Here is a 26,364-nt window from a genome sequence, read left to right as displayed (position 1 = left end):
TGACAGAGGTGCACTTGCCTGAGGATGCCTGTGCCGGGTCTGACGCCTACCGCAGCGAAGGGCAGCCCTGCGCCCAGGGCCCCACACACCCCAGCCGCGGCAGTGTGCGTTTCTCCCATAATGAAGCCCTGGGTGCCCAGGGGAAGAATGAGAGAAATAGGGTGGGGGAGACACTGGCCCTGCCTTTCTGGAACTTTCTTTCTCTTAGTGGGAAAAGGAAGAAACATTTAAGGCAGTTAGGGATTCACCAGGGATGATCCTGAACATATTTAATAACCCGTGTTAGGAACACAAATCAGGATGAGGACCCTGCCTTGGTACCTCCAGATGGGAGGCTAGAGGCCCCCTGCTCAGACAGATATTAACACTTCAGTGGCCTGATTTATGAAGGTCTTGGAGGAGGTGGGGGTGGGTCCCGAGGCAGGGGGCTGCTGTACTCACAGCAGGGATGGACGGCCATACCTGGGCATACGGGCTGATGTCACTGTGGCATTCCAAAGGCCTGTAGCTCTGAGACAGCTTTCAAGGAAAAGGCTAGTTTGCTGACTTTGGGCTGGAGGAGAAGCAAGCAGGCCAGGGGGCAGCTGGGCCAAAGGTGAGCCCTGACCCCCTACTTCCCTTCTTTCTGTCCATGCCTCCTTGGGGCCCCTCTGTTGGGTCCCTCCTCTTGCTGGTCTGTCCAAAGAAATCCACATTGACCTGGGGCAAAAGTACTGTTGGAAAGAAACACTAAACTGGTGATTTTTGAAAAGACTCCATCAACCCCGCCCCCCACCCTGCCCCACCCCAACTTTCTCTATTTTGTGCAGTAGGGAAAAGCAAGATTCCAAACTGACCTATTTTTCCTCCACATTGGGTTGAAAGGACTAAAGAATGAACTTCAGACCCATGGAGGCAGACCCCCCCTGGAGACACGGCCTTTCCACTAAAAGGGCTTTTTAACTCACCAGGACTCCCTGAGTTCCCAGAGAGACCTGGCCTGGTGCCATGCTATTGGATGATCCATGATACCAAGGCACTCAGGGACCCCACATTAGGCCCCCAAGACCCTGATGAGGATCTATCATCCTCCAAAGACAGATCTTGGGAAACAGACCCCAAAATGGGGAGCTGCCCAAGGTCACACAGGTATTCAGAGCAGGGACAAAAATAGGGCTGAGTGCTGTTGGGGGGCATCATGTTTTAGTGCTCTGATCGGGGGAGTGTGGCTGAGATGGGGAGGCAGGAGGCTGCATAGCTCTGGACAAACCTGCTGGGTGGGTGGAGAACCCAGGGCCCACAGCAGATTGTTCAGGCCTGCTTGTATAACCAAGACCCAGGAATGTTTAAATCATATAAAGAGAAACTCGGGGGACTGCTGAGAGGCCAAGACACTTCAGGAGACCTTCTTGGTTCCCAGTTCAGGCCAGCTGAGGCTGTCCTTGCCCACTGGCCCGGAGAAGATGGGTGAGGAAGACGCCATCTTGGGTCTCCAGGTCCAGGTACGAAGGTCATTGGGCACCATCTCTACCGCCTACCAGATTGCAGGCAGGGCTGGCAGTTCTTCCCCTTTTCTCTCACGGCCATCTGTGCTACACCCACAGGCCTTCCATAGCCTTTTTGCACAGAGGTGCTTGATGGGTGTTGGACACGCTAGGGGTCAGGGCCTCTTAGGGAATCAGGAAGGAGCAGTGGTGCTCCTCAGATCTGCAGGCCAGAGGAGGTCCGACCTGGGAAGAAAGACCTTTATTTTTCCATTTAGCTGAGAGGATGAAGAGAGAGGGCAATCTTCTATAGAAAGACACAGAAAACGTTTTGGGTTTTTGTTGTTGTTGTTGTTGTTTTGTTTTTCTTTTACAGCCAGTCCTGAGCATGTCCTGCCGTTCAAAGTAAGGCGCCAAGTTTTCAGCACTTTCTGGAGTGCTGGCAGAAGGCGAGGGCATGTGGGAACCTGTCCTTGGGGAAGTGGGGACGCAGGGACCCCTTCCGAAGCCGGAGGAGAGGAGTGGGGGGAGGGCTCCATCGGTTTAAGGCCCCATCACCTCGAGGCCCCGCACAGCCTGGAAAGTGTTCCCGCCGCCAGGATCTGGGGAGTCTAACGCACCTGGAGGACGCTCGGTGCCCACGCCCAGAGGGCGCTGCAGACTGGCGCCCACAGTCGAAGAGCGATGCCCGCCCCCCGCCCCTCTCCCGGACAGCGCCCCACTATACTGGGCCGGGGCGGAAGGGGGTGCGCCCGGGACCCCGCCACCCAGGAGCAGCAGAGCTGAAACGCCGGGCACAACGGCCTGTGGGGACCACCGCTCCGGAGGAAGGCGCGGTTCTGCCCAGCGGGGCGAGAGGGGGCGGGGCTGGGGGCGGGGCCAGGATACCGGGGGTGGGGCGTTCCAAGGGGGCCGGGCTGGGTGGCTCAGGGGGCGGGGTCCTAGGGGGTGGGGACTGGGGCTGGCCGGGAGACCTGGCGAGCTGGGGGTGGGGGGCTAGTTTTTGCAACGGCTAAGGGCCTGTGGGTTTATTATAAGGCGGAGCTCGCCGGGAGAGGTGCGGGCGGGAGCCGAGCGGAGCCGAGCGGAGAGGAATCCAGCGGTAGAGAGCGGACTGTAGCCGGCGGGTCCCGCAGCCCTCGCCGTAGACAGCTGCGCGCGGGGCATCGCCCGAGGGTGCGGAGCGCAACGACCCGGCGGAGCCGGCCAGGAGCCCCGCGCAGTCCGTGCCGCGCGGCGCCGCCCCGATCCCCGCAGCCTGCCGCGCTCCCGCCGCCGGTCCGGGCAGCATGAGGCGCGCGGCGCTCTGGCTCTGGCTCTGCGCGCTGGCGCTGCGCCTGCAGCCGGCTCTCCCGGTGAGTGCGGCCCGGGGCCGGGCAGGGAGCGGCGGGAAGCCGGTGCTTGCAGACGCGCCGATGCCGCCGGCGGCACGTGGAGGGGGAGGGGAAGCGGGGACTTGCCTTCCCGCGCTACCCCGGCGGGCCGGGGACTGTGACCGCGAAACCAGGGCTCCCGCCTCAATTGCTTCCGCCGTCGGTGGGCGCCGCGCGGGTTCCGCCGCTAAGGGCCGGGGGCTCGGGCGCCCCGCGGAGAGGAGCCTGCGCCGGGGCCCCGCGCTCAATTATGTGAACCGGCTCCACATGCGTCGGAGCCCGCCGGCCTGCGGCGGCGCCCGGGGTCGCCGGCTCCCCTCCGGCCAGCCCAGGCACCGCAGCGGCCGGGGTCCCCGCCGGAGACCCGGGAAGACGCAGTGATCGCGGCCACAACGCCCCGCCCGCTGACCCTAATTTAAAGCAGACTCGCCGAGCCCGGGCGCCCGGCCCCTTCGGCGGAGGCAAGTTTGGGCGCAGCGGGGCCGGCGCGTTGGCAGAGGAGCTCGGGCCAGGGCTGCGCGGGGGTCGCGGTGGCGGCGGAGGTGGGGCCCTCGGTTTCGCGTCGGCTGCCCTAAGGGAGCCGGGCCGAGCTGGCAGCGGAGGTTCCGGGAAGTTGGCCCCCGAACGCCGGAGCCCCGTAGGAACCCAAGTTTGGGGCTGCTGAAGTTGTGCTGCCCGCGGAGGGGCGCGTGCGGTGCGGGGCACGGCCGGCGCGGGCTGTGGCTTCCACGCGAGTGGACCCCGGAATGGCTCTTCCCCTCCCCCGGCCTGGCTTTGTGCTGGAGCCGCGCGGAGGGAAGGCGGGTCCCTTGGCCCGCCCAGTGAAGCCGGGGGGAAAGAGGGACAAATGTGGAGCCTTTGGCTGGGGGAGGAGGCCTTTGGGTAGGACTCCAGCGTCCACCTTTGGCGAGGGGTGGGTCCCCCTTTCAAGAGGGACCTGGCCGACAAAGAGCATCCCGAGGGCCCCCAGAAAGTGATCTCCCGCCCCCGCCGCCAGCCCGCCTTCCCCAATGGGGGCGCTTTGTTCTCGGCCCCTGTAACCCTTTCCTGGGAACCGCCCCGCAGCGCCGGCCCTGCCGTGGGCCGGGACCTGGGCGGCCGCCAGGTGTCAGCGCTGGCCGCCGGGTGTCCACGTCCACCCCCAGCCCCCACGCCCGCTGCCGGAGCCCCGGGGCCCTCCCCGCGGGCTGGGTCGGCCATCCCCGGGGATGGAGAGGGGAGGTGCGGACGGAGCGGGGGGCTCTTCCCCTTCCGGAAGTGGCGGTCTCTCGCCACCACATCTGGACCGCTCGACTTCCCTAGCTCTTGGTTAGGGAGGCACGTGGGCAGAGAAGGATCGTGGCCGGGGGACGGGGGGAGGTGCCGGGTCTATCCCTGATAATGTGGCATCTGCACAAGTCTCAGCAATGCCGACCGTCTGGAATCAGATCCGTGTACAATAATAGAAGCTACCAGCTATTGGGAGCTGTGGGGTATTTTATAGGGTCTGGCTCAGGTGAGGTATTTTCCAGGCTCATCTGTGAAGGGCCCTCCCTGCTTTCCAGGCGACTGTTGTGTCTGGAAGTATTTTGAAGTCCAGAACAGGGTCCCTGATGCCTTTTGAATTGCTGATGAGTTGGAGGTGGGGGGCGGAGGGTGCAAATCTGGGGGAGCCATGGGGACTGATAGGATTTCTGAGCTCCATCTCCAGTGCATTCCTGGCTTTCAGGTCCAAGAAGTTGGCATCTGGCTTCTCTCTCTCTTTTTTTTTTTAAAGATTTTATTTGACAGAGAGAGACACAGTGAGAGAGGGAACACAAGCAGGGGGAGTGGGAGAGGGAGAAGCAGGCTTCCCGCGGAGCAGGGAGCCTTATGGGGGCTTGATCCCAGGACCCTGGGACCATGACCTGAGGGGAAGGCAGACGCTTAATGACTGAGCCACCCAGGCGCCCCTCTGGCTTCTCTCTTTAGGGTTGCAGCTTCTGTAGGACTCAGATTGTGCCTTGAATCATAGTTAATACTCCGGAGAAGAGAGCGGAGGTGTGTGCCTTACTGCCGTGGCCTATGTGGCCTTACCTGACTGCTGCACTCTCTCCAGGCCCAAGATTGGGCCTCAGCGGAGACTGCTGAGGTGGGGTTCTCCACCTAGTTGCAGCAGAATCAGGAGTGCGGGTGGTGGTTCTTTTGCCAGCCTTGGTGGAGGCTGGCATTCTCGTGAGCTGGCATCCCAGCGTGCCTGTTGCCATGGCCGAGGCAGATGGGATGCGAGGTTCTCTGTGGCCCGTGTTTCCCAGGGTTTCCTGTGTACTGGGTAAGGGCAGATGCTGCACTAGGAGGCATTATATCTTGTCTAGGAACTTTGACACATTAGAGGGAGACAGGACTGGGAGGCAGTTGAGTCTCAAGGGGGAAAGGAGGAAGGAGGAGGTCTCATTAGAATATGGTGGTGGGAGGGCTTCCTGGAGGGGGTGGCTGAGTGGAGCCTGAAAGCACTAAGCTTTGGAGTCAGACCTTGGCTTGGAGCTCAGGTTTTCCTTTTTCTTTTATAAAGTGTAGTTTGTTTTCTCTTTCCTGGCCCTGCCTTTTCCCTCTTACAGTGGGTGTCCATGTTGGGTTAAAAGTGGGGACATAAAGTGGCATAAAGTATCCTCCCCTCCCCCCTTCCTAAAAGAAATAAGGCAGTGGGGTTTGCCTGAAATAGGAGGTGTCTACAGGTTGCAGAAATCTGGTCCTCTCTCAGGGTTCACTTTGGTCCCAGTGGGAAGCAGGTCAGAACCCCCCTGGGGACCAGTGAGGTAGGGCGTGATCCTGGGCACCTGACTTTGAATGGGCAAGGGAAGGCTGCTAGGGCAGAAGGTTGCTTGAAACCACTCCCAGGAGGCAAGAACAGGTTTGTCTAAGAAGGTTTCTGTGTGTGTTTCCCGTGGTCTTTTGTTTCTTCCATGCCAGAAAAATTGCTTGTTCTGGAATAGTTATTTGCTGTTTTTCTCTCTTTCCCTTTTCTCTTTCTTGAAAGGCATAAAATCCCTTTTTGCCCTAATTATGGGGGCTAGTAGAGACATTTCCCAAAGGCCTGGCGGAGTGGGTGGGGGGTGGGGGAGGCACTAACTGCCTCCTCCTGGGCTCGGAGCCTTCTCGAGGTGATGTCACTCCTGGCTTCAGCTCCACCAGGAGGGTGGAGCTGGTTTAAGTCTCTACCTGTGGCTCATGGTGGGTTCCAATAAAACCTTATTAACCGAGGCTGGTGGGGAGAGGGATGAGAAAGAAGAGAGGCCTGGAAAGAATTAGTGAAATGCTTGAATTTTGTAGTATTTTATAGAGGACTGTTCCCTACTACAGAATTTTGGATTCTGAAATCCCTTGGGAATGAGGTATCCTTGGTATCCAGGTTTTCTTAGTGAGCTAAGAATCCGTATTAACCTCAAATTATTCTCACTTTGGGCAGGACTCTGCAGTATTTCTTTTCCCTCCTTTATTAACAGAAGAATATGAAGCATAATCTAATCTGGGGATGCCGGGGTCCTCACTGTTGTCGCTGTGTTACGTTAGGCATTTAATCTCCTGGGTTTGTTGAACTCTGAAGACCACTTTGCCCCTTGTGCATGGTGCCCCCGGGTTGGTACGTTTGAATTCTGGCTTGCTCTTTTTTTCCCTCCAGCTCTGATAGCTGTGGGCCGAAGTGTAGCAAGCAGCTTTTCTGCTCAGTTCTAACTTGCACTTTTTTCCAGCAGTACTAAGACACTAATCAGATTTGTGCGAACGATTTCTAAGATGTGAGTTTTCAGTGCTGAGTGAGAGTTTCGCTTGTGAGGAATGTTCATGATCTGTGACAAGTGCGGTTTGTGCGTTTGTGGACCCAGCTGGGACCTCTGCAGTATCCGCGATAGTACCTAGAATAACAGGCTGTCAAGGGAAGTGCGTACAGGCTCCCTCGGGGAACAGGTGTAAAGGACCTCTGGGAGGAGGCACCTGATGACCCCCATGTTCTGAGTTCCTCCATCTGGCTTGAGTTGTAAGCGATTCGCTAGTCACAGGTAGCCTGGACCTGGTGAGGCTAAGTCGCTGTAAATCTTAACTGGAAGGGCCCTTGTTCTCAGCGTGGGTCCTGTCTCCATCTCTTCACCATGTTTTATTTGGATCAAAGTGCATCTTTCTTAGTGCACCCATGCTGTTGGGCAGGCCAGAAACAGCTTTGGATTAAGTAGAGCCCCAGGACCAAGTCTCAACCCTGCCACTGATTTACCATGTAATCTTGGGTGAGTCACTTCACTGCCAAGTCTTAATGTCCTCTGAAAAGCGGATACCATACCTGTTCTCCCTGTCCTCTTTCTGTGATTTGCATATTCCTTTCATAATGAGCGCTTGAAAGTGTTCGGAAGTGAAAGTGCCAGAGGAAAAGGGAGCTAACGATAGAATTTACAGGTCCCTTTGATTGAGTGCCTGCTGTCGAGCGCGCAGGGCTTTCCTTACATTCTTATTTCATCTTTACCCCAAGCCTTTACGAGATACGTCATTGCCCTCCTTTTGTGGATGAGACCTATAGCAGTGAGCCCCTCTAAGGGGCCGATGTGGAAGAACCAGGATTTGTACCTATGCGGGGCATATGTGTATGGCATGAATGAATTGATGGACTCTCAAGTCTCCGCAGTGAAGCCCGGTGTAGGAGGCTGCCTGAAACTTGCGAGGCCCTGTGGGTCTTTGCTGTTCCATCCCAGAGAACCGTGGGTGTGCATGTTTTGGATGGAGGGGGTAGTGGGCTGGGCTGAGCTGGCCTGAGCATTGGCCAAAATCCTCAGCTTGGGTTGGGTTCACCTGGGCTCAGGGACAGAGCCTAGGTCAGGAAACAGTGGGACCCATGAGAGCAGGGTAGGACGTGCTCCCAGGTCTGATGCCCGTGCAGGGGCCATATGTCCTTGGCTTGGTGCAAAGTGGCCTGATGGGGTGACTGTCCCCAGGGCAGCAGTCTCCCTTGACTTTCATTTTAGGCACAGGAGAGACATTTTCGGAATTGGTAGAACCGTTTTAAAGCTTGGGAGGCAGGCACCGTGGTACCAGCCAGGTGACCAGATACCCAGGACTCCTGGCTCCCGTGCTGGGTTCCCCTGCTGGCCCCCTCCCACTCTCACTCTTGCCGTAGGAGCAACCCTGTGAGAACGGGGCATTCAATGATTTCTAGTCCTGGAACCCTGCTAGTTTTACAGAAGAAACGATTTCCTGATTTCTTCCTTCTTTTCAACAACCCATTTTGGAGGCTTGGGTTGAAAGGCCCCCCCCCCCAACCCCACCCCGAGGGCCTGCCTAAGTGTGTCTCGAGAGAAGGAATGGGATTAAGGGAGTCTGTGGAAAGAAGGCTTTTGGCGCCAGGATCCTGCTCCTGGAACAGACTCAGCACGGTGTCATTTCCCTCTCAGCTGCTCCAGCAGACGTGGGGCTTTAGATGGGAGTGTGCCTTCTGGAAGCTCCCTCTGAGCCGGCTGGGAGTGCCCTGATGGCGACGAGGGAGGGCAGGCACGTATCCCGCAACACAAGGAGGCCCGTTTGAGGCCCCAAAGGCAAGACCCTGCGCCCGGGTCACCTCAGCAACTGTGTGACTTCCAATCCAGGAGGCACGGGAGCGTCCCATACAGCCTCTGGGAGGGCCAGCTCTGTCCGCGTGATGGCACTGCTTCGGCCTGTCCTCACGAAGCTTACATTGGGTGGGGAGGAGGCTCTAGAAGGTCCCCTGTATTTCTGGGCCTGAGACAGGGGAACCTAGTCAGCTCAGTGCTCTGGGGCCCAGAGGAGTGAGCCGGTGATGGGGGGTGGCCTGAGGGAAGGTTTGCTAAGCTTCCTCTGGAAAGTGTCCTGCTTCCTGTCCTGCTGTGCAGGTTTGGGGAGCCAGGGGGTCTGGAGGGGCGCAAGTGCATGGAGGCAGGCTTATGGGGGCGGGGAGTGCAGTGGGCAACCTTGGGGCTTGGGACCACGGGCCAGAAAAGCGGAAAGCTGGTGGCTGGACCTGCTCCTCGACTCTGTTGTCTGCCCAGTGATGTTTCCTGTGACTCATGAGTTTGGAGGCTTCCAGATGCACCCCTTTCTGCCTCTGGAGCTCCTTGGGGGTCTCTGTCCTCCTGGCGTTTGTTTGTGGCTCCGAGGTCTGCCTGCTCATATGTAGAGACTACTTCTCCTCTGGCCTTGTGACTCACCTGGGGGGTGCAGCCCCGCCAGAGGCTGTGTGTGCACGTGCACGTGTGTGCGTGTGTGTGTGTGTGCACGCTCAGGTGGGGGGGGGTGGACCCGCAGCGTGGGTTGCAGCTACATCTGAGCCTTGCTTGGGGGTCCTGACTCTGTTTCCCTATTGGGCCTTCCTCCTGGTCTGTTTCGGGGGGCACCTGGTTCCCACCTGTCTGCAGCTTCCTCTTCAGAAGCCAGCAAGCGCTCTTCCTCTCTCTCTCCCTTTCCGGTGGACTTTTCCCTCTTCAGCTGCAGCTCTGACGCTCCTCCGTCGCTGGCGTTAGAAGTCTTCGGGAGTTCTTCCTACAGAGCAGGGCGGCCGGGACACCTGTCCTTCCTGAGTCCCGGCTGAGCCCCTGACTGGCCTGCACAGGTCTTTGGCTCTCTGCGCCTCAGTTCTCCCATCTGCTCAAGGTGTCTCCGTCCCCTTCTTCAACTCTGATGGCCACGTGGTTGCGGAGTGACCTTGTCCTGGGGAGGGTGAAGGTGGCAGTGGGGGACTTGGCAGGGGCTTAGGCCTCTGCTGTCATTCTTCTGGGGCCTTGAAGGGACACTCACTGCCTGAGGAGTCACCTGTGGGGGGCAGAGGGCAGGGCGGGCTGCTTGGAGGAGGTGGACTTAGAGCTCAGTGTGGGAACCAGAAGTGGACAGAGGACCCTGGGCAAGGTCACGCTTGGTTCTCTGCACACACCCAGGCATCCTGGCCACGTGCCCCGGGTCTGCTCAGCAGCAGGAACGGAAGCCACGTCGGGCAGGTTGGGGCAGTGGGGCAGGCGGGCGTGTTCATCGCTCCGCTTGTCAGCTGAGTCACGGTGCCAGGCCCACAGTCGTGGTGACTGGCATAACCAGTCTTGACCATGACCCCACTAGTGCCAGGCCTGGGGTAGGGAGCAGCCCAGCGGGGCTGACTAAGGCTCTGCTGCCTGGCCTCCAGCCCCGGCCCCTCCTCTTTGCTGCTGAGTGGCTTTGTGTCAGGGCCTGTCTTGGCCTCAGTGAGCCCATCTGTGAAATGGGGGGAGGGGGCAAAGAAACCAAGGTGACCGTCCTGCCTTGGGGTGTTCGTGATGTCCTGCTGTGTCACAGGACTGGTGAGCGTCTGGGCAGGGCCTCCCTCCGCTTCGGCTGCCTCACTCCTTGAGGGGCCTGAGCCCTCCCTGGCTTGACCAGATCTAAAGCCCAGAGCCTGGGCACCTGCCGTGTACGTAGCCCTGTGCAGGTGGGGAGCAGTCCACGCCTGGTCCGGGGGCACATGCAAGGGAGGGTGGCTGTGACTGGGACCAGACGGGAGGGTTGGTGTGTGCAGACAGGCCAGAGGGGCCGGGACAGTAAAGGTCATTCACGGAGACAGGGTTCATCCCAGAATCCCTCAGCAGTTTCTAATCAGGAGCTCAGACCTCAGCTTGCAGGTCATTTTCTGGCCGTGGGAAGTATCTGGGGAGGTGGTGCCCTGATGGGGGCAGTGGGAGTGGCCAGTCCTGCTCTGGGAGCGTCCACGGGCACCGCGGATCTCCAGCGGTGTTAAGAGACCTGTCCCACCACAACGATGTTGAGTTCACCGTCTTTCCCACTTAGGGCTGCCTGGCACTTTCTGTGGCCACGCCGGCCCTCGTTGGGGGTCCCCTGGCCCTGGGTGGGTGGAATGTGGGGAGGCGAGGAGGGACCTTCTGCAGGGCCAAGGTGCGCTCGTCCGCCCCAGACCCAGCACGGCCCTGGGGGACTTGAGGACTGCTGTTTCCAGGCCACCTGCACCACGGTGGCCACTGATGCCCGGGGCCTCGCCTGCCTGCTTGGGGCCTGGACTGTGTCGGCAGCACTGGCTCTTCTCCCCGTGGCTTGTCAGCATCCCTGCTGCCCGGGAGACTGTCTAGGGCCTTGGAGTCCCATCTCCGGGGAGTGTCCCCAACGGATATGTGATCAGGTTTGGGCTCGCAGGGCCCCAGGCTGCGGGTGTTTTGGGAGCCTCCAAGACTGTGGCAGAGGCTGACGTCACTCCGCCTTCTCCCAGAGAGAACTGCTGGGGCGCGGCGCTGCCGTGTGTGGGGACCGCACCTCCTCCAGGTGCCGTGCGGGGACCGTCGGGGCAGCAGGACCTCCCAGCTGGCAGTGGGCCAGGCTAGGAGAATGGGCACACCTCGGCAAAGGGAGCTCCTCAGACTCTGCCCCTGCGTCCTCTACCCGCCCCCCACAGGCACTCTGGGGGTCTGGGGGAGGAGCATAGTTGCCACGTTTTCCTGGGGTCATCCTGGTTGTTGTAAGGTCCTGGGAAGGCCCTGAGGTCTGGGTCCTGGTCTTGGCAATTGTGTGAGGAACAGAGAACCTGTGACCTCACTAACCCCCCCGCTCCAACCCGCTGCAGAACAGGGCCATTCTTCGAGACCCCTACCCAGGGGCTGGGCATCCAGGGGACACCCTGGTCCTTTTCTCCCAGTGTGATGGCAACAGCCTGAGTCTGATTGCTTGGGTCTGCCTATTTTTGGGGTAGGTCCTGGGGTCCTGAAGCTGTGGGGCCGGGCAGGCCAGGTGGGATCTATAGGTGAGTGTCCCCGGGGACTGGGGCAGGTGGAGGCTGGGAAGAGCACCGGACATGGAGTTACCCAGGGAGTACCTCAGGCATGTTTCTTCACCTGCCCCTAAGCCTCAGTTTCCTCTTCTGTAAGTTGGGGGTTTTCGTCTGCCTCAGAGGGCTTTGGACAAGATCCCAGGAAGTAATGTATGTGGCCTGAGTGAGAGCCTCTTCCTTGCCTGGGCTCAGAGGAGCACGTCCGGGGGAGTTTGGGGGCTGACTCTGTGTAGGGGGTCCCCTGGGGAGAGCCCCTGGTGGCTGTGACTGGGGGAAGGAGTACAGTCTGACCTGGCCTGGGCATGTCGTCACTTCATGTGAGTGGCCGGCTGGTCTTACTCCAGTGTGCTGATATCATAGGGTCTGAAAACAGGGCTTTTGCCCCTTCTCAGAAATTGGAACCTTCACTGGCAGGCCAGACTCCGCTCGCCTCTGCCTGAGCCTCTGCCAGGGGCCAGCTCCTGACCGCGAGGAGGTGTGGGCTGGGCCGGTGGGCAGTTGGAGGAGGCCGGACACCAGGGCCCCTGGGCAGGGGCTCAGGCCAGCTGAGCAGACTGGGGCGGGGGTGACAGTCCCCAGAACTGCAGACTGAAGGTCGCCCAGGAGAAGGAGCTGGGCTGGGCTGCAGGATGTTGGGGCGGAGGGAAGGCCCCACTTCTGTGGTCCTTCCTTCTGCACTTTCCCCTTTGCCACCTCCCATGGAAATGAGGGCTCTTCCTGAGGGTAAGGGAGCCACGTGGCCCTCACCGAAGGGTGGCTGACGGCATGCCTGCTGGATTGCCTGGTCGCAAACCCTCTCCCTGGCACTTTATTGACTGTGCCCTGGGACTAACAACTTGTCCCCTTTGCCTCAGTTTCTTTACCTGGAGGATGGCTGTGGTCCTAGAATCTAAGGTTATTGTGAAGATTGATTAATTCAGCTAAAGTGCTTAGATTAGTGCCTGGCACAGTGTACACAATAGACATTCGCTGTGATAACTGTTTTTTTTTCCCTAAGGCCTAATTTGGGTATTTCTGTTTTTCGAGTAAGCCCCAGCCCAGGTTAAAGCCTGAGGTTCTTCCTGCACCCCTGACTGTCCCTGAGCCCTGGGCGTGGAGTTAGGGCTACTCTCCCCCTCCTGGGTGCCTCCGAGCTCCTAAGACTGGGGCTGCATCCACAGTCTCCCTTCAGCTGCCTTAGGCCCCAAACTCCTAGTTCCACTCTGCCATGGTACCCCCAGGGGACTCCTTCAAGGACACTCTGCCCTTCCTGTGTCTTTGTCCGGGCTTCTAGCAGTCTCAGTGCCTAGTCAGTCTGAATCGTACTTTATCCCAGAGGCAGGTTCCCAGGCTAGCCCGTTCCTCTGCATGTGGGGGGAGAAGCCATGTGTATCTGTAGCTCCAAAGTGGGAACAAAGGGAGGTTAGTCTTTCTTGGGTATGGGCTTGGCTGGCAACCGTATTCTGACACAGGTTAAAAAATTTGGTCTTGGCATCGCCCAGCCTCTCTTTTGTAATCCTTTCCCATCCTCCATAGCTCCTACCCACCCACAGTGCCCCACTTCCAGAATGAGCCCCTCCCCCGTATGGAGCTGCTTTATACTCTAGTGAGAGTGACTAGCACCGGCTAGCCTTCCCAGAGGCATTTTAATGGGGATACTCTGCAACTGCAGGGACATCGATTGGGTAAATTTGGGTGATGAAGGGCTCCCCTTCCCTGCATACACAGCTGGAGGCCTGACTGGTTTGCAGGTGTGTCCAAAGCTATAAGTTTCTGCCTCTGTGAAACCTGAGGATACTTTATTTAGACAGAGCAGGGGGAGGGTATCTCTAGAACCCCATGTGCCAGAGGTGTCAGGCCCCCAAGCCTGGTGGAATCTGGAGATACGCCAGCTAGAGAGCAGTGCAAGGGGCCCCTGGGAGGCCTGGTTGGGGAGCCCTACACTGAGCTTCTGGTCTTAGCTGTCTTGTTGGGTTAGCCAGGGCTGGGGAGGCACAAGGCTCTGGAGGCCTCAGCTGCTCCCTCTGTCCTCTCGGGTTGCCAGTTGCTATCCCAGAGTCCCCTTGATTTGGAACATCTCCAGCATCCTGCCTAGGCCATAACCCTTCTTGGGAAGCTGAGAGCAATGACCCCCAGTCCCTGTGATCAAGAGCCCTTCCCCCCACTAGCCACGGTGGGTCCTCCCCGCACCGAGCACCGTGTTTGTGGTGCACCCCTTGGGGGTGGGGGTCTGCTGTGGCCGCTGCACCTCGCTGCCCCTCAAGGCCCGGCCTTGACTTCCCAGCCGTAGACTGGGAACTAGGAGCCCCCTTGCCGTCGCTCATTGGACAGATGGGGAACTGGAAATGGTGTCTTGTCCAAGGTCATCCAGTAAGTTGGGAACAGAGCCCAGGCTACAACCAGGTTTTCCTGGTGTTGGGTTTGGTCACTTTCCCCTGGCCAGCCCTCGTCTGGCTCCCAGGGCAGCCCCGGCCACAAAGGCTGGCTGGGCCAGGCTGCTCAGCCTTGCTCAATGCCCAGCCCAGGGCGCTCGCAGGCGGGGGCGCGGGGGGTGGAAGCCGAGGAACTGGTCTTCCAGCTCTGCGGCCCCACACCCAGCCCTCAGCTGGGCCCGTTCTGAGACGAGTCTCAGCACGTGGGCTGTGAGGCGGGCGCCAGCTCTGGGGAGGGGTGGGTATGGGGGTGCTGGTGGCAGCCCTGACCTGGCTTGGGCATCGGGCCTGGCCCTGGCTGCCAGGATCCTCTCTCCCTCAAGGCAGCCTTGTCCTCTCCGGGTACTTGACGTAGGCAGAATGGGCCAGGGCGAAGGGCTCTGCGACCTTGACCTCGGGTTTCCCATCTGGAAAGGCCAACACTTAGTGCGGTGGGAGATGCTACTGCGGAGGGGCTTTCGAGCCCGGTGTGGATGCCACCCTGCACCCCAGCCCTGCCCTGGAGTCCCCCACACGGTGAGGCCCGTGTCCGAGTGGCCGGGTGGGGACAGCTCAGGTGGGTTGTGTGTGTGAAGGTGGGGGAGGGTGGTACCCTGAAAGGTGCTCCTCCCGGTGGAAGTGCTGATGGGGGTTGGGGGCCCTGGGGCCCTCATGGCTGCTCAGGGTGAAGGCAGGATAAGTCCCCTGTCACCCAGCTGCCGTGCCCCGGGCCCCTGCCGCCCTGGGCCAGGCCCATCACGCCCTCTGCAAGTCCCAGCTTGACTGGGTTCTGGTAGAGAGACACCGAGCTGATAAATCACTGTGCCTGTCAGGCCGGAAATGCTGAGGCGGCCCTGAGGCACTGGTGGGGCCCCCACCTCCTGGGAGTGTCTTCAGTGGGAGAGGTCTCAGGGTCTTGAGGCCAAAGCTGGGAGATCGGTGCCTCTCGGCGTCGTAAGCACGTCTCCCTGGCAGCTCCCAAGTGAGGAAAGAAGCCTCCGGAGAGAAAGGGATTTATCTGCCACCACTCGGATAGCCTGGGGCAGGAGGGAGCCCCGAGTCTTCCTAGGCCCTGGCCCGTAGCCCTGCCCCTCCCTCTACCCCGCGTGGCTCTCTGCGGCCACCGTGTCACCCCTGTGCTGCTCCGGCCCCGCTGACAAGGAGTTGGGGCTGCTGCTCCCACATGCTAGCCTAGCCTGTCAGAGCACTAAGGGAGTTTCGGGTACTCTAGCCAAGCCCCTTCTGTTGTCAGAGAGGCAGAGAGCTGCGCAGGTCCCCAGCAAGGGAGCAGAACTAGACGTGCCCCGGGGCAGCCACCCTGCTCAGGCTCTTTCCCCCGCCAGCCCTGGCTCTGGTCCTTTCCCTGAGACCCTGGATCCAGGATGCTTTGGGTTTGACCTCCCTGGCCCCTCGGGTCCGTGCTTAGGCCATGTTAGCCAGGGCTAAAGGAGGGGCGACAAACGATGCCCCAGACGAGGAAAGCAGTCACAAACCCCACTGCCTTAGGGTGCCAGGGTGTTCGGTGAGCCGCAGGAGTGGGGCTGCGTGTTCTGCAACATTCTCTTCCCTGCCCCCCCCCCCCCCCCCCCCCGCCGTCACCCACTCCATCCCCCCACCTCGGGCAGGCAGGTGCCCCGGGAAGACTGCAGTGAGGCTCTGTAGCCCCTGCTCCCCTACCTCGTGGGCTGAGAGACCCCGCTCCTCCTGCCAGGTCAGTGCCTCAGGCCTGAGATACCGCGGAGGTCCTGCAGCCCCGGGCAGGCAGGGCAGGCTGGATGGAGGCTCAGTTTTGTCCCCTGCTGCTTGTTGCTAGCAGTCGGAGGGCCCATGCCTCTGGAAGGTCAGGGTTTCCTCGGCTCCCCGGTGAGGCTCTTTTGCAGAACAGGCAGGTGCTGTGGTGTATTGTTTGCAGAGAGAGGATGCATCAGAAATGCAGAGAATGTTCCAGAGCCATCTTGGATCCCTTTGCCACTAGGGCTTGTTTATGGGGCTCTGTTGCTATTTGGTACCTCTTCCTTGAACACGACCTGAGTGAGGGTCTTGGGACCTTTGTAGGGGTTTGCCTGCCCCAGTGCCCAGGTCCTGGGCAACTCCGGGCTAGGCGTTTTCCTGTCCAGATGAGTGTTCTCCAAGGATAGTCTGCATCCCACCTACAGGAGCGGGGGCTTTGTTCAACATCAGAGTCCTGGGCCTTTGCCCCAGACCCACTCAATCAGCCTCAGGGATGGAGCTCAGAAGACTTCATATCTGATTGTCTCCTGGAGATTTACAGGGACCCTGAGAAAGAGAGCCCCTGGCCTGGACAAAGGCAATGGTTTGAATGTCCCCTTTGGTCAGTTTGGCATCTTGATGCATAGGTGGGGGGTAAAGGCTGGGTTCTGTAGCTCTGAGCCCTCAGGCCCCAAGAGTTGTGAACTCTAGGGGTGTATGTGTGTGTGTTGGGGCAGGGAATCAACCTATTTCCCTTAGTTCCATAGATCTGACCAAGAAACTGAGGGGGTAAAAATTTCTAAAGAAAATATGAATCTCTTAACCCTCCTGAGAATGTCTGCTGCCTCGTGGGATCTCAGTGGGTGGGAATGATAGGTGTTTGTCCTGGCATGTCTGTGGGGCCCACCTGCCTTTTGACCCCACAGCTGGGCTCCTGGAGCAAGCTGAGGGCCCCTCCGGTCAATAGCCCTAGAGCCAGCACCAAGGCTGGCTGCTTAGGAAAAGCTGTGGCCAGCCCCTTTATCTTTGGCTTTCCTCGAGACTAGGAGGGCTGTGGATTCAGTAACTTGTCTCCTACCACAGCAGCCCAGGCTTTGTCGTCCCACTGGGACAAATAACGATCAACAGATACCTAAACCTTCTTCCCTGCTGGATGTGTAAGCCTGCCACACTCCTGAGGTTCCCAGTGTTGCCGAGATTAGTGACTTGGGGCTGAGCATTGTCTTATTCTCTCCAGGTCTGCCTGGGGGGTTTCAAGGCCCAGCCCCAGTGTCCCCTGGAGAGTCACCCTCTGTGCCCCAGCCACCCTTTTGGAAGTCTGAAGTGGGATTCCTGGCTGTGTGCCCTGGGAGCTTGCCAGGACCAGACCAGACCACGTCTTTTCTCTCCAAAGCCCCTAGATGGTGATCCCCTGAGTTTTGATGTCAAGGACCCTGTTTGTTATCAGTCTGTGACCTCCTTACACGACATTGTACTTTTAGCAGTGTGTTGGTTGAGAGAGTAACACAGTCCTGTGAACTCAGTAATGCTTTCTAAAGGATCCTTGCTTTATCCATCACTTAAGTCAGGCAGCAGGTGACGCATGGTTAGTGACTCAGGGTGTAGGTTAGAAACCACAGGTCTTTGGACCTGTTGGCTGCAGCTGATGGGGTGGCGGGAGTCCAGGAAGCAGGTGGACAGGCAGCCTCTTCCATTAGTCCGGAGTTAGAAGCCCCCGGGTCCGCCATCCTCAATCAAACCTCTCTGAAATGTCCCCTCGCTATCCTGACTTGTGACCCTACCATGGAGCTCTTGTCCCCGAGATGCCTTGGAGGGATGCTGCCACACGGCCTCAGGCCTCTCGGCCAGCCAGCGCGAGGCGGCTGCTCGGATGGAGGTTGCCCAGGAGAGTGGCCCTGTCTATGGCCAGTGCAGGGTGGGAGCTTGCCAGGCTTGGCTCGAGGCTCTGCCTCCTTGAGGCTCCTCCTCCAGCCCTCTGCCCACAGGCTCCCGATCTGTTCTTGGGATTGGCCGGCAGCAGCCCGATGCAGACTCCCAGCCCTCGGCAGCTGTGAGGTGGGGGCTGGCACCTTGGTCCCCTCGGCTGCTGGGGTAGGGGTCAGGAATTCTTACTCTGTGACACTCTCATCCCGGGGCTCCGGGGCCGGCGGCTGCGTTGACGAGATTGGCATCTTCGCGCATGTGCCGCAGAAGCACAGGCAGGCACCTTAAACCAGATGGGTCAGCCAGGGGGTCTTTCGGGGCTGGGGGTGGGGAGCTGGGTAGGTGAGGGGAGCATGTGCACCCACGCCCCGTGGCCTTGGGCAAGTCCCTCAACTTGTCTGTTTCAGTTCCTCATCTGCCAGATGCTAATCTCAGGCCTGCCTGCCTCAGATAGAAGGGTAAAGGTGGAAAGGGATAGAAAGTGTTTCCAGGGCTCGACAATGCCTCAGTTTCTCACAGCCTCTTCCCTGCTCTGCTGGAGCCCTGGCATCAGGTCCCCTCGCTCCGTCCTTCCCACGCAGCTCGGGTGTGGCCAGCAGCCCAGGGTGGCCGAGATGGAGATGGGCTAAGCTCCTCTTGTACGCCCTGTCCCCCAGCCTCCATGTGTCTGCCCCACGACCCCCGCCCTCCACTGGAGCCAAACCTGGCTTTGGCCCTTTAGGCCGGTGGGCTTCTAAAGGCTCTGCAGCGGACTGGCCCTTACTTTGAGCAAACCGAATGCGCAAATGTTTAGATCTTACTACAAGGGTTTTGGGGTGTTAGATGAAAAGCTGAGCTTCCTGGGACTCTGCAGAGGTTAAAGAGCCCCATTCAAGGTGTGAAATGGCCTGCCTTTACCTTCCCAGGCTGCTTGAAGTGGGTTCCACGCTGGGCCAACCTGTCCCCGAGCAGCCCTGAGCTGTGGCCATGTGGTGGTCTCCGAGGGACCCAGGGCAGAGGCACGGCTGCGGAGAGCCCCGCAGGAGGCCGTGGGGGCAGCTGACCACAGGCTCTTAGCACAGCTGCCTAAGTGAAACCGGAAGTCTCACCCCACAATGCCAGAGTCATCTGGCACTAGTGATCCAAGTTCAGACTCAGCAGTTTCTGCTGATTTCCTCCCCAGGGAGTTGAGGCCCTCACTAAGGTTCAGGCCGGAGGGGATCTGGAGGTCACTGCAGCCCTTCCCCGGCTGGAGACCCAGCCCTGAGAGGGGAGGGGCTGCCCCGAGGCCAGGGAGCTGGTTTCAGCAGAGAAAGCGTTTGCTTAAGAGCTTGTTGTGTAAACAAGATCGCAGAGGGATAAGCTGAGCAGAGGTGAGGGAACAAATTGTTTTTAGGGACTGGGCAGATTCACAGTCTTATCTGGTGATGAAAGAGGCCCCCTTCTTGGGAAACTGCTAACCTGTTGGGGCTTCTCGGGGTAGGTGAGAGGCTGGGCCTCCTCGGTGTCTGCCTCCCCTCACCTGTGAAACAGGACCTGGGCCCCAGACATTGGCTGCTTCTGGAAGATTGGGCTCTCAGGACGGTGCCTCGGAGGCTGCTCTGGCTGGAGCCCTGACCTGCTCCGTGTTGAGCATCTTCTCCAAGGGACCAAGGGACGGAGGCAGTGCATTGGGGGAGGTGCTCTGCTCATCTCCTAGGGCCTCCTTGGGAACGGTGAGGGCGGGCAGAAGCACTGGGTGAGGGGAAGTGGGGTCTCAGGGAGTGTGGGTGGGTGGGGGTCCCCTGAATGCTTGTCTCTCCCCCCCCGCCCCCTGCCAAGCTGCCCTGTGGGCCTGGGATGGGAGCGTGTTGGGGTGGGGGTCCCCACTCTGTGCCTGCCTGGTGAGTAGTATTCTTTGCTCCTGAAGGGTACACAGACACAGACTTAGGGGAGGTGAGGGGCAGCTTCGAAGCTCTGTGGAGACAGGACAGGTGTTGGAAGCACGACCTGGGGACAGTGTAGGCAGGATGTGGCCTGAGGTGCAGGTGGAGGGTAGGGACTAAGCCAGTTCATGTACATGGGCCACGAGAGCCCAGACGGGCCCTTCTGGGGCCAGAACCTTTTTCTTGGGGGTAGGGGGAGAGGTAGAGTTTGGGTTTTGTACTTTCGGAGGAAGCTCAGTGGTATTTCTAGCCTGGTGGTTTCTGTATGTGTCAGAAGCTTCCCTCTGACCTGAGCCCCTGGATGCGGAGCCTCCACCTGGTCCAGTTCTGCCCCAGGCAGCCTCAGGAGCCCAGAGGTCTTGTCTGTCCCCTCCCTGCTCTGCTCCACTCAAGAGTGAAACTGCGTGGTCTGTGGCCAGGACCCAGCGAGGCCTCTTGGGCTGAGGAGGCCTCACACCCTGGAGCCCAGCCTTGGGTCTCCTGTGACTTGGCTCCGTCCTGCCTCTCCTTGAAACCCCAGCACCTCCATCCCACCTCTTCCCAGCAGGCACCGGAACCCTCTTACCCGTGCTGAGCAGCTCTCACTCCCCGAGTTACCGCAGTGGCTGCTGTCGGTGCATAACCCCAGGGAGTTTTTGCAACGGGCCTGGCACGTAGATATTACTACTGTCCCCATTTTACAGATGGAGAGACTGAGGCCCTAAGAGGTTAAGTGATGTCCCAAGGGCCACTCAGCTACTAAGTGGCCAAGGTCAGGGGGTCTCTAACCCCGTGTGCTCCGAACCTCTTTGTTCACGTTTTGTTCGGGCCCCTGACATCGGGGCCCTCTAGATTTGGGCGTGTCACGAACTCACTTGCTGCTGAACAGGACACTCATCGCTACCCTTCCTGCCACTTGGCTCTTGGGTCTTCCCTTCTCCAACTGACGTTCTGGAACTGGCGTTGGGGAGCCCTCCACACCCCCACATCGCCCTGCTGCAGTCTTCTGTGCAGGCTGCTCGGCTGTGTGTGCTGTCACCTGCCTCCTCCCGGGCCCGCTCACTAGTTCGGCAGGTGCAGCTCCCGCCTCTGGCCCCAGCAGCCGCTCCGAGCTGCGCCGCGCAGGCAGGGTTCTGGGACCGCCGTTTGCACACAGGTCCCCCCCAGGCCCCTAGCCCGTTTGTCGGTGCCTCCCGAGTGCAGGGCCTCTTCGAGATCAGTCTCATTTGTCCCTGGCCTAATGGGCACTCTGTCCTTCCTTCCCCAAGGGGGCCTGGGCCCAGTCCTTCCTGTGGATGAGAAAACAGGCCAGGTATGGGAAGGAACACGGTGGTCAGGCCTGGGCTGTCCTGTGTGGGCACGTCCCGCGCCCATCCCTGACCTCTCCCTCCGTGAGGCCCTCGATGTCCGTACCCTGGTGGCCAGCATGCCTGGAGAGCACCTCTCTGGAGTCAGGTCACTGGGGGATTGTTCCTGGGGCTCTAGAAAACCCCAGTCTTGGATCCTGAAGCTCCCTGGCCAATGGCCCCAGGACCTGATTTTCAGTGTAGGGTGAGCTGACAGGGTCCCACTGGGGCCACAGTCTCTCTGTTCCCAGTAATGGCGTCTTCTGCTGCTCTTCTAAGAGGTCTGGGGCTCCCTTACCAGACTGAGTTTCTTGGGGCAAGAGCCCTGCCCTCTCTGGTGTGTTTTTGCACCCCCACCACCTGGTGTAGGGCTGTGTCGTCATAGCATTCGGGGGCGTGTGGGGGACCAGAGGGCTGCCCCGAGCTGAGGGTCCCGGAGCCACACACACAGTTTTGTTCCCTGTGCTGTGTATGTGTGGTGGGGGAGCTCACTCAGCTCTCTAGGACAGGGACCCCAGAGTAGCAGGGCCTTGAGCAAGCCTCCACTCATACCCTTTTCTGATCCTTTTCCAGCAAATTGTGGCCACCAATGTGCCCCCTGAAGATCAGGATGGCTCTGGGGACGACTCCGACAGCTTCTCTGGCTCCGGTGCAGGTGAGCTGACATGAGGGCCTCCCCCAGGATGGCGGTCAGGCAGCCCCCATGGCTGGGTCTGGAGGATGATGCTAGGAAAGAGAATGGGTCCATGCTGCAAGAAGACCTGTATGGGTTGGGGGAGTGAATGTTGGGGTTCCAGGAGGCCCCAGGGGCTGTCCGCTGCAGAAAGACTTGGGCTCGTATTCTCCTAACTCCCTGGGCAAACTTTGGAGAGGTGGACTTCTCCGGGCCTCTATTTCTTCATCTGTAAAATGGGAATATATCTTGACGTCATAAGATTGTTGGGAGCTGTAAGGTAACACAGAGCCTGGTGGGGTGTAGATCTTCCATAAATATTCCCTTATCTTCTCCTGTTTCCCCTTTCCCTGGGGGAGTGAAGTCCTTGAGTGGGAGGTGATCAGGGAAGCCTCCCAGAGGAGGTGCTCTTGAGCAGGATTTTGGAAGAGGGTCGAGACCATCTGTGGGGAAAGTGGCCGAGATAGGGGCCTGGGAGCTGGAAGGTAGGACACAGGCCTCTGTCCTTGGGGGCGCTGGGCCTTTCTGGGGGGAGGGCAGGTGAACAGGGAGGGGACCGGAGAGGTGTGTGTACCGGGGACGAGGCATTCGGGCTCCTGAGAATGCCCCCACCCAGGGAGCAGGCTTCAGCAGCTACTGGGGATGTTCCTTCCCAGACGGCCTTGCTGTGTCGTGGCTCCCGAGACCGCACTCTCCCCAGGCACGTGCGGCAGCGAAGGGCAGCTTTCCTCGTCGGTCTTCCAAAGCGGAGTTTCGCCTCCTCTAGTTGTCCCCTGGGGAAACAACTTTGCATGAAAGGGTTTGCGATGCTGGCCTGGGAGCAGAGTGCAGGTCCTCGTCCAGGCCTTCCTCGCTGCATGAGCTTGGCCGGTCTAGATGTTCTGGGCCTTCCCCGCTCCAACAAGCTCTGCTTCTGGGCCCCCAGGTGCTCTGCAAGATATCACCTTGTCACAGCAGACCCCGTCCGCCTGGAAGGACGTGGCGCTTCTGACGGCCGTGCCCACAGCTCCAGAGCCCACCGGCGCAGGCCACACCACCACCTCCACCTCCGACCTGCCCACGGGAGAGGCGCCCGGGGAGGGAGAGGCGCTGCTTGTGGCCGAGGTGGAGCCTGGCCTCACCGACCGGGAGAAGGAGGCCACCCGCCCACCCAGTGAGACCACACCGCACCCAACCACTCACCGGCCATCGACAGCGAGAGCTACCACGGCCCAGGGCCCGGCCACCTCCCATCCCCACAGGGACATGCAGCCTGAGCACCATGAGCCCTCGGCTTCGGCGGGACCCAGCCAGCTGGACCCTCACACTCCCAGTGTGGAGGACAGAGGTCCTTCTGCCACCGAGAGGGCCACGGAGGATGGAGTCTCCACTCAGCTCCCAGTAGGGGAGGGCTCTGGGGAGCAGGTGAGGGCCCCCCGCTGCCGTCGTCTGTGTTTCTTTCCACTCGGGGTGGCCGCCGCTGCCTGGGAAAGCACAGTGCGTGGCGCTGAGGGGCACCGGCTCGGTCATCGGGCACACCCAACCCCGTGTCCTGTAAGCACGCCGCATCCCCCACCGTGAACACAGGGTCACGAGGTCCCACCTTCCCCCTGCCTCCAGGGCCGAGCCCAGAGCAGGGCAGACTAAATAGGAGACCAGAGCAAAAGAGTCCTTCAAGGGTGCCTGGGTGGCTCAGTCGGTTGAGTGTCTGCGTTCTGCTCATCTTCTGCTCAGGTCATGATCCCAGGGTCCTGGGATCGAGTCCCTCATCGGGCTCCTTGCTCAGCGGGGAGTCTGCTTCTCCCTCTGCCTGCCGCTCCCCCTGCTTGTGCGCTCCCCCTGCTTGTGCTCTCCCTCTGTCGAATAAATAAAATCTTGGGGGAAAAAAAAAGTCCTTCAAGATCGCCTGCAAGAGGGCTTCCCAAACTTAAGCAAGCAAGTATAAAAGTTCTACCCGGTTTAACTTTCTATCTTATAGTCATGGTAATTTTACACTTTACATTAAAATGAATGTATTTCTTTTCTTTTAAAGGTTTTTATTTATTTGTCAGAGAGAGAGTTTGCGCATGCACATACAAGTGGGGGGCAGGGGCAGAGGCAGAGAGAGGGAGAAGCAGACTCCCCGCGGAGCAGGGAGCCCGATGTGGGGCTCGATCCCAGGACTCTGGGATCATGACCTGAGCCGAAGGCAGACACTTAACAACTGAGCCACCCAGGTGTCCCCCTGTCTGTTTTCATATAAATACATGTGTCTTGTATCACTTGATGTGATATCTCTGCCACAGTCCAGGGTCTGGTGTGATAGGATGAGAGGTGCCTGGCTTTGGGGGTCCAGGATGTCTGCGTTAGGTGCGTCTGAGCTGGTGGCGGTGGTGACCAGGGAGGCCCGAGCTGCTTCTGGGTTTGGAAATAAAACTGGATGCTGCTGCCGGCAGTGGCCCACCCCAGCCTGAGACCGTGCCTGCCCCCCCGTAGGACTTCACCTTCGACCTGTCTGGGGAGAACATGGCCGGGACCGCGGTGGAGCCTGACCAGCGGAATCAGCCCCCCGTGGACCACGAGGCCTCACAGGGCCTCCTGGACAGGAAGGAAGTGCTGGGAGGTGAGTTTCTCCCGAGTGGGCGGGAGGGGGGCTGTATTTGTCCCTGGAGCGGGGCTGACCACGGCCGCCTTGGGGGCCCCGCCTGGTGTGGGGGGAGACTGCTGCTTAACCCCGGCCTCCCTGCGCCCCACAGGGGTCATCGCTGGAGGCCTCGTGGGGCTCATCTTCGCCGTGTGCCTGGTGGGTTTCATGCTGTACCGGATGAAGAAGAAGGACGAGGGCAGCTACTCCTTGGAGGAGCCAAAACAAGCCAACGGCGGAGCCTACCAGAAGCCCAGCAAGCAGGAGGAGTTCTACGCTTGACGGGGACCGTGCCCCTCCTCCCCCTGCCACTCGCTAGGCCCCCGCTTGTCTCTTCCATGAAGAACTGCAGGCCCTGCCGCCATGGCAGCCCCCCAGCGCCCTTCCCGCGGACCCCCGGGGCGCGCTGGGGGCTCTCGACGCTGCTTCTCTGACTTCTGCCTGGACACTTGGGCGCAGGGGCTTTCTCGCGCGTGACCCTTCCACCACAGCCAGCGCCTGGCATCTCCTGACTCCGTTTCCCCAACCTGGAGCAGCCCCGCCCCAGGCCCAACTCTGGAGGGGAAGGGGACCCTGCCGCTTTGGCCCTGGATGGGCCCGCTGGCTGGGGGCTGGCACATCTGTCGCACTTGCTGGCGGAGACCCCCGATCTGGGGGCGTTTCCATCCCCGAGGGGCAGGGAGAGGAGTTCAGAGCTCCATCGGATTCACATTGTTTTGCGGGGGGGGTGGGGGTGGGTCTCCTTTAGATACCAACTTGTTTTTGCACATGTTTCCTCTACTTTCTCTGTTCGTAGCCCAGTAGACTTTGTTACTCCTGAGGTAAGTAAGTTGATTCGGTTACCCCCGTCTTGCTTCCCCTAAACTACAGTGAGGAGACAGCATCAGGGTTCAGACGTTTTGTTTTTTTGTTTTTTTTTCGTTTTTAAACTAGGAGAACCAAATCTGGAAGCCAACATACAGGCCTAGTATGTGTGTTGTCTCTGAGTTTGTCACTCACGTGTGCAACAGGGTATGGAATGTCTGCCGGGTGGCCCGGGGGCTGGGCTGCCCATGGGCAGTCGCCGCTGGAGCAGCGGTGCCCGTGGCCGTGCCCGTGGCCTTGGGCCGCCGCCGTGGCCAGGCTGCTGTAAAGCAGAGGAGCTATGGGAGAATGGAATCCTGGCACCTCTGGCCAGGGACCAAGGAGAGAGGACTGTGGGGCGGGAGACGGGCAGTGGGCCCAGAGAGAGTCTCCCGTAGACCGAGCCCTGCCTTGGGTGCCCCAGAAAATGCCTCTGGGGGACATTTTCTTCCAGAAGGTGACGTGAGGGGCTTTGGCGCACACCTGGCATGGAGCTGTTCCACGCAGGACCAGGTTCACCTTCGATTCGCTCCGGTGGCACTGCCCTGGGCTGGAATCAGGAATGTTCCAAAGAGTGATAGTCTTTTGCTTTTGGCAAAACTCTACTTAATCCAATGGGTTTTTCCCTGTACAGTAGATTTTCCAAATGTAATAAACTTTAATATAAAGTAGTCATGCAAACTCTCCTGCCCTTTGCTGCTTCTGTCTGTGCTGGTCGTGTGGACGTGACCAGCCCTTTCTCTAAACACAGATGAAATTGGGAAACTTGGCCAAAAACTCTGTGCCTTTATCTTTCCCAAGAGGAGGGATTCTGGGGTCAGAGTCCCTCTGGTTGGTTTGCTTTTCGTTTTTTTTGTCTTTGCTAAAATTCTTCTGAAGGTCAGCAGTTTCAGCCAAGGTTATAGAAGGCCTGATAGAAATGTCTGTGTTGCCAAGCGCGAAGCACTGTCTCCTCATTGGCTGGAGAGGCTGTGGCGGCTGCAGCCCAGCCTCGGCGGACAGCACTGGCCCCCCAGCGGCCCGGAGCCAAGGCCTGCCTCTCAGACGCCTTGGACGGACCTCCCCTCACACCTTTGCTAGGACCCGAGGCCCCCGGCCCAGCCCTCCTGGGAGCCCCTGTGCTTGCCTATTTAATTTGACCTTTCCAGCCGCTCTGTTGGCTGTTCCAGGAGGGGGGCCGTCGTGACGCAGAGCGATGCCCCGCCAAGCGAAGGGAACCTGTGCTCTGTCTTCAATACTGGGACTTTCTGCCCGGAGCGTGTGACTGGATGTGACTGGGGGGGGAGGGTGTGGGGAGAAGGGTGGGAAAGGGGTCCGTGACTGCTCATCTCTGCTCATCCCTGGGATGGCGCCGAGCCTGTGGCTGGGCCCATTTGTGTAACTGTAATAAACGGCACTTGTCATTTTGG

The 26,364-nt window shown here is 59.6% G+C and overlaps 1 protein-coding gene across 1 annotated transcript; it reads left to right on the top strand.

Moving 5' to 3' along the window:
- Positions 1-2,513: 2,513 nt before the first annotated feature.
- On the top strand, positions 2,514-26,364 carry SDC1 (syndecan 1). The gene is made up of 5 exons (XM_032430083.1): positions 2,514-2,818; positions 21,411-21,492; positions 22,436-22,914; positions 23,965-24,091; positions 24,225-26,364. Exons 1-5 carry the CDS (start codon positions 2,753-2,755, stop codon positions 24,392-24,394), a joined length of 924 nt encoding a protein of 307 aa, XP_032285974.1. The 5' UTR covers positions 2,514-2,752; the 3' UTR covers positions 24,395-26,364.

Source organism: Phoca vitulina, unplaced genomic scaffold (genome assembly GCF_004348235.1).
Source record: "Phoca vitulina isolate PV1807 unplaced genomic scaffold, GSC_HSeal_1.0 scaffold42, whole genome shotgun sequence".
In the NCBI taxonomy this organism is placed as follows: domain Eukaryota; kingdom Metazoa; phylum Chordata; class Mammalia; order Carnivora; family Phocidae; genus Phoca; species Phoca vitulina.
This window is presented reverse-complemented; position numbering and strand designations above follow the sequence as displayed.

What these genes read in the sequence shown, in the direction of transcription:
- SDC1 (XM_032430083.1), top strand. Translation starts at nt 2,753, where the DNA reads ATGAGGCGCGCGGCGCTCTGGCTCTGGCTCTGCGCGCTGGCGCTGCGC. An exon ending in CTTCTCTGGCTCCGGTGCAG is followed by an intron (nt 21,493 to 22,435) that starts GTGAGCTGACAT and finishes CTGGGCCCCCAG; the next exon opens with GTGCTCTGCAAGATATCACC. An exon ending in CAGGAAGGAAGTGCTGGGAG is followed by an intron (nt 24,092 to 24,224) that starts GTGAGTTTCTCC and finishes TGCGCCCCACAG; the next exon opens with GGGTCATCGCTGGAGGCCTC.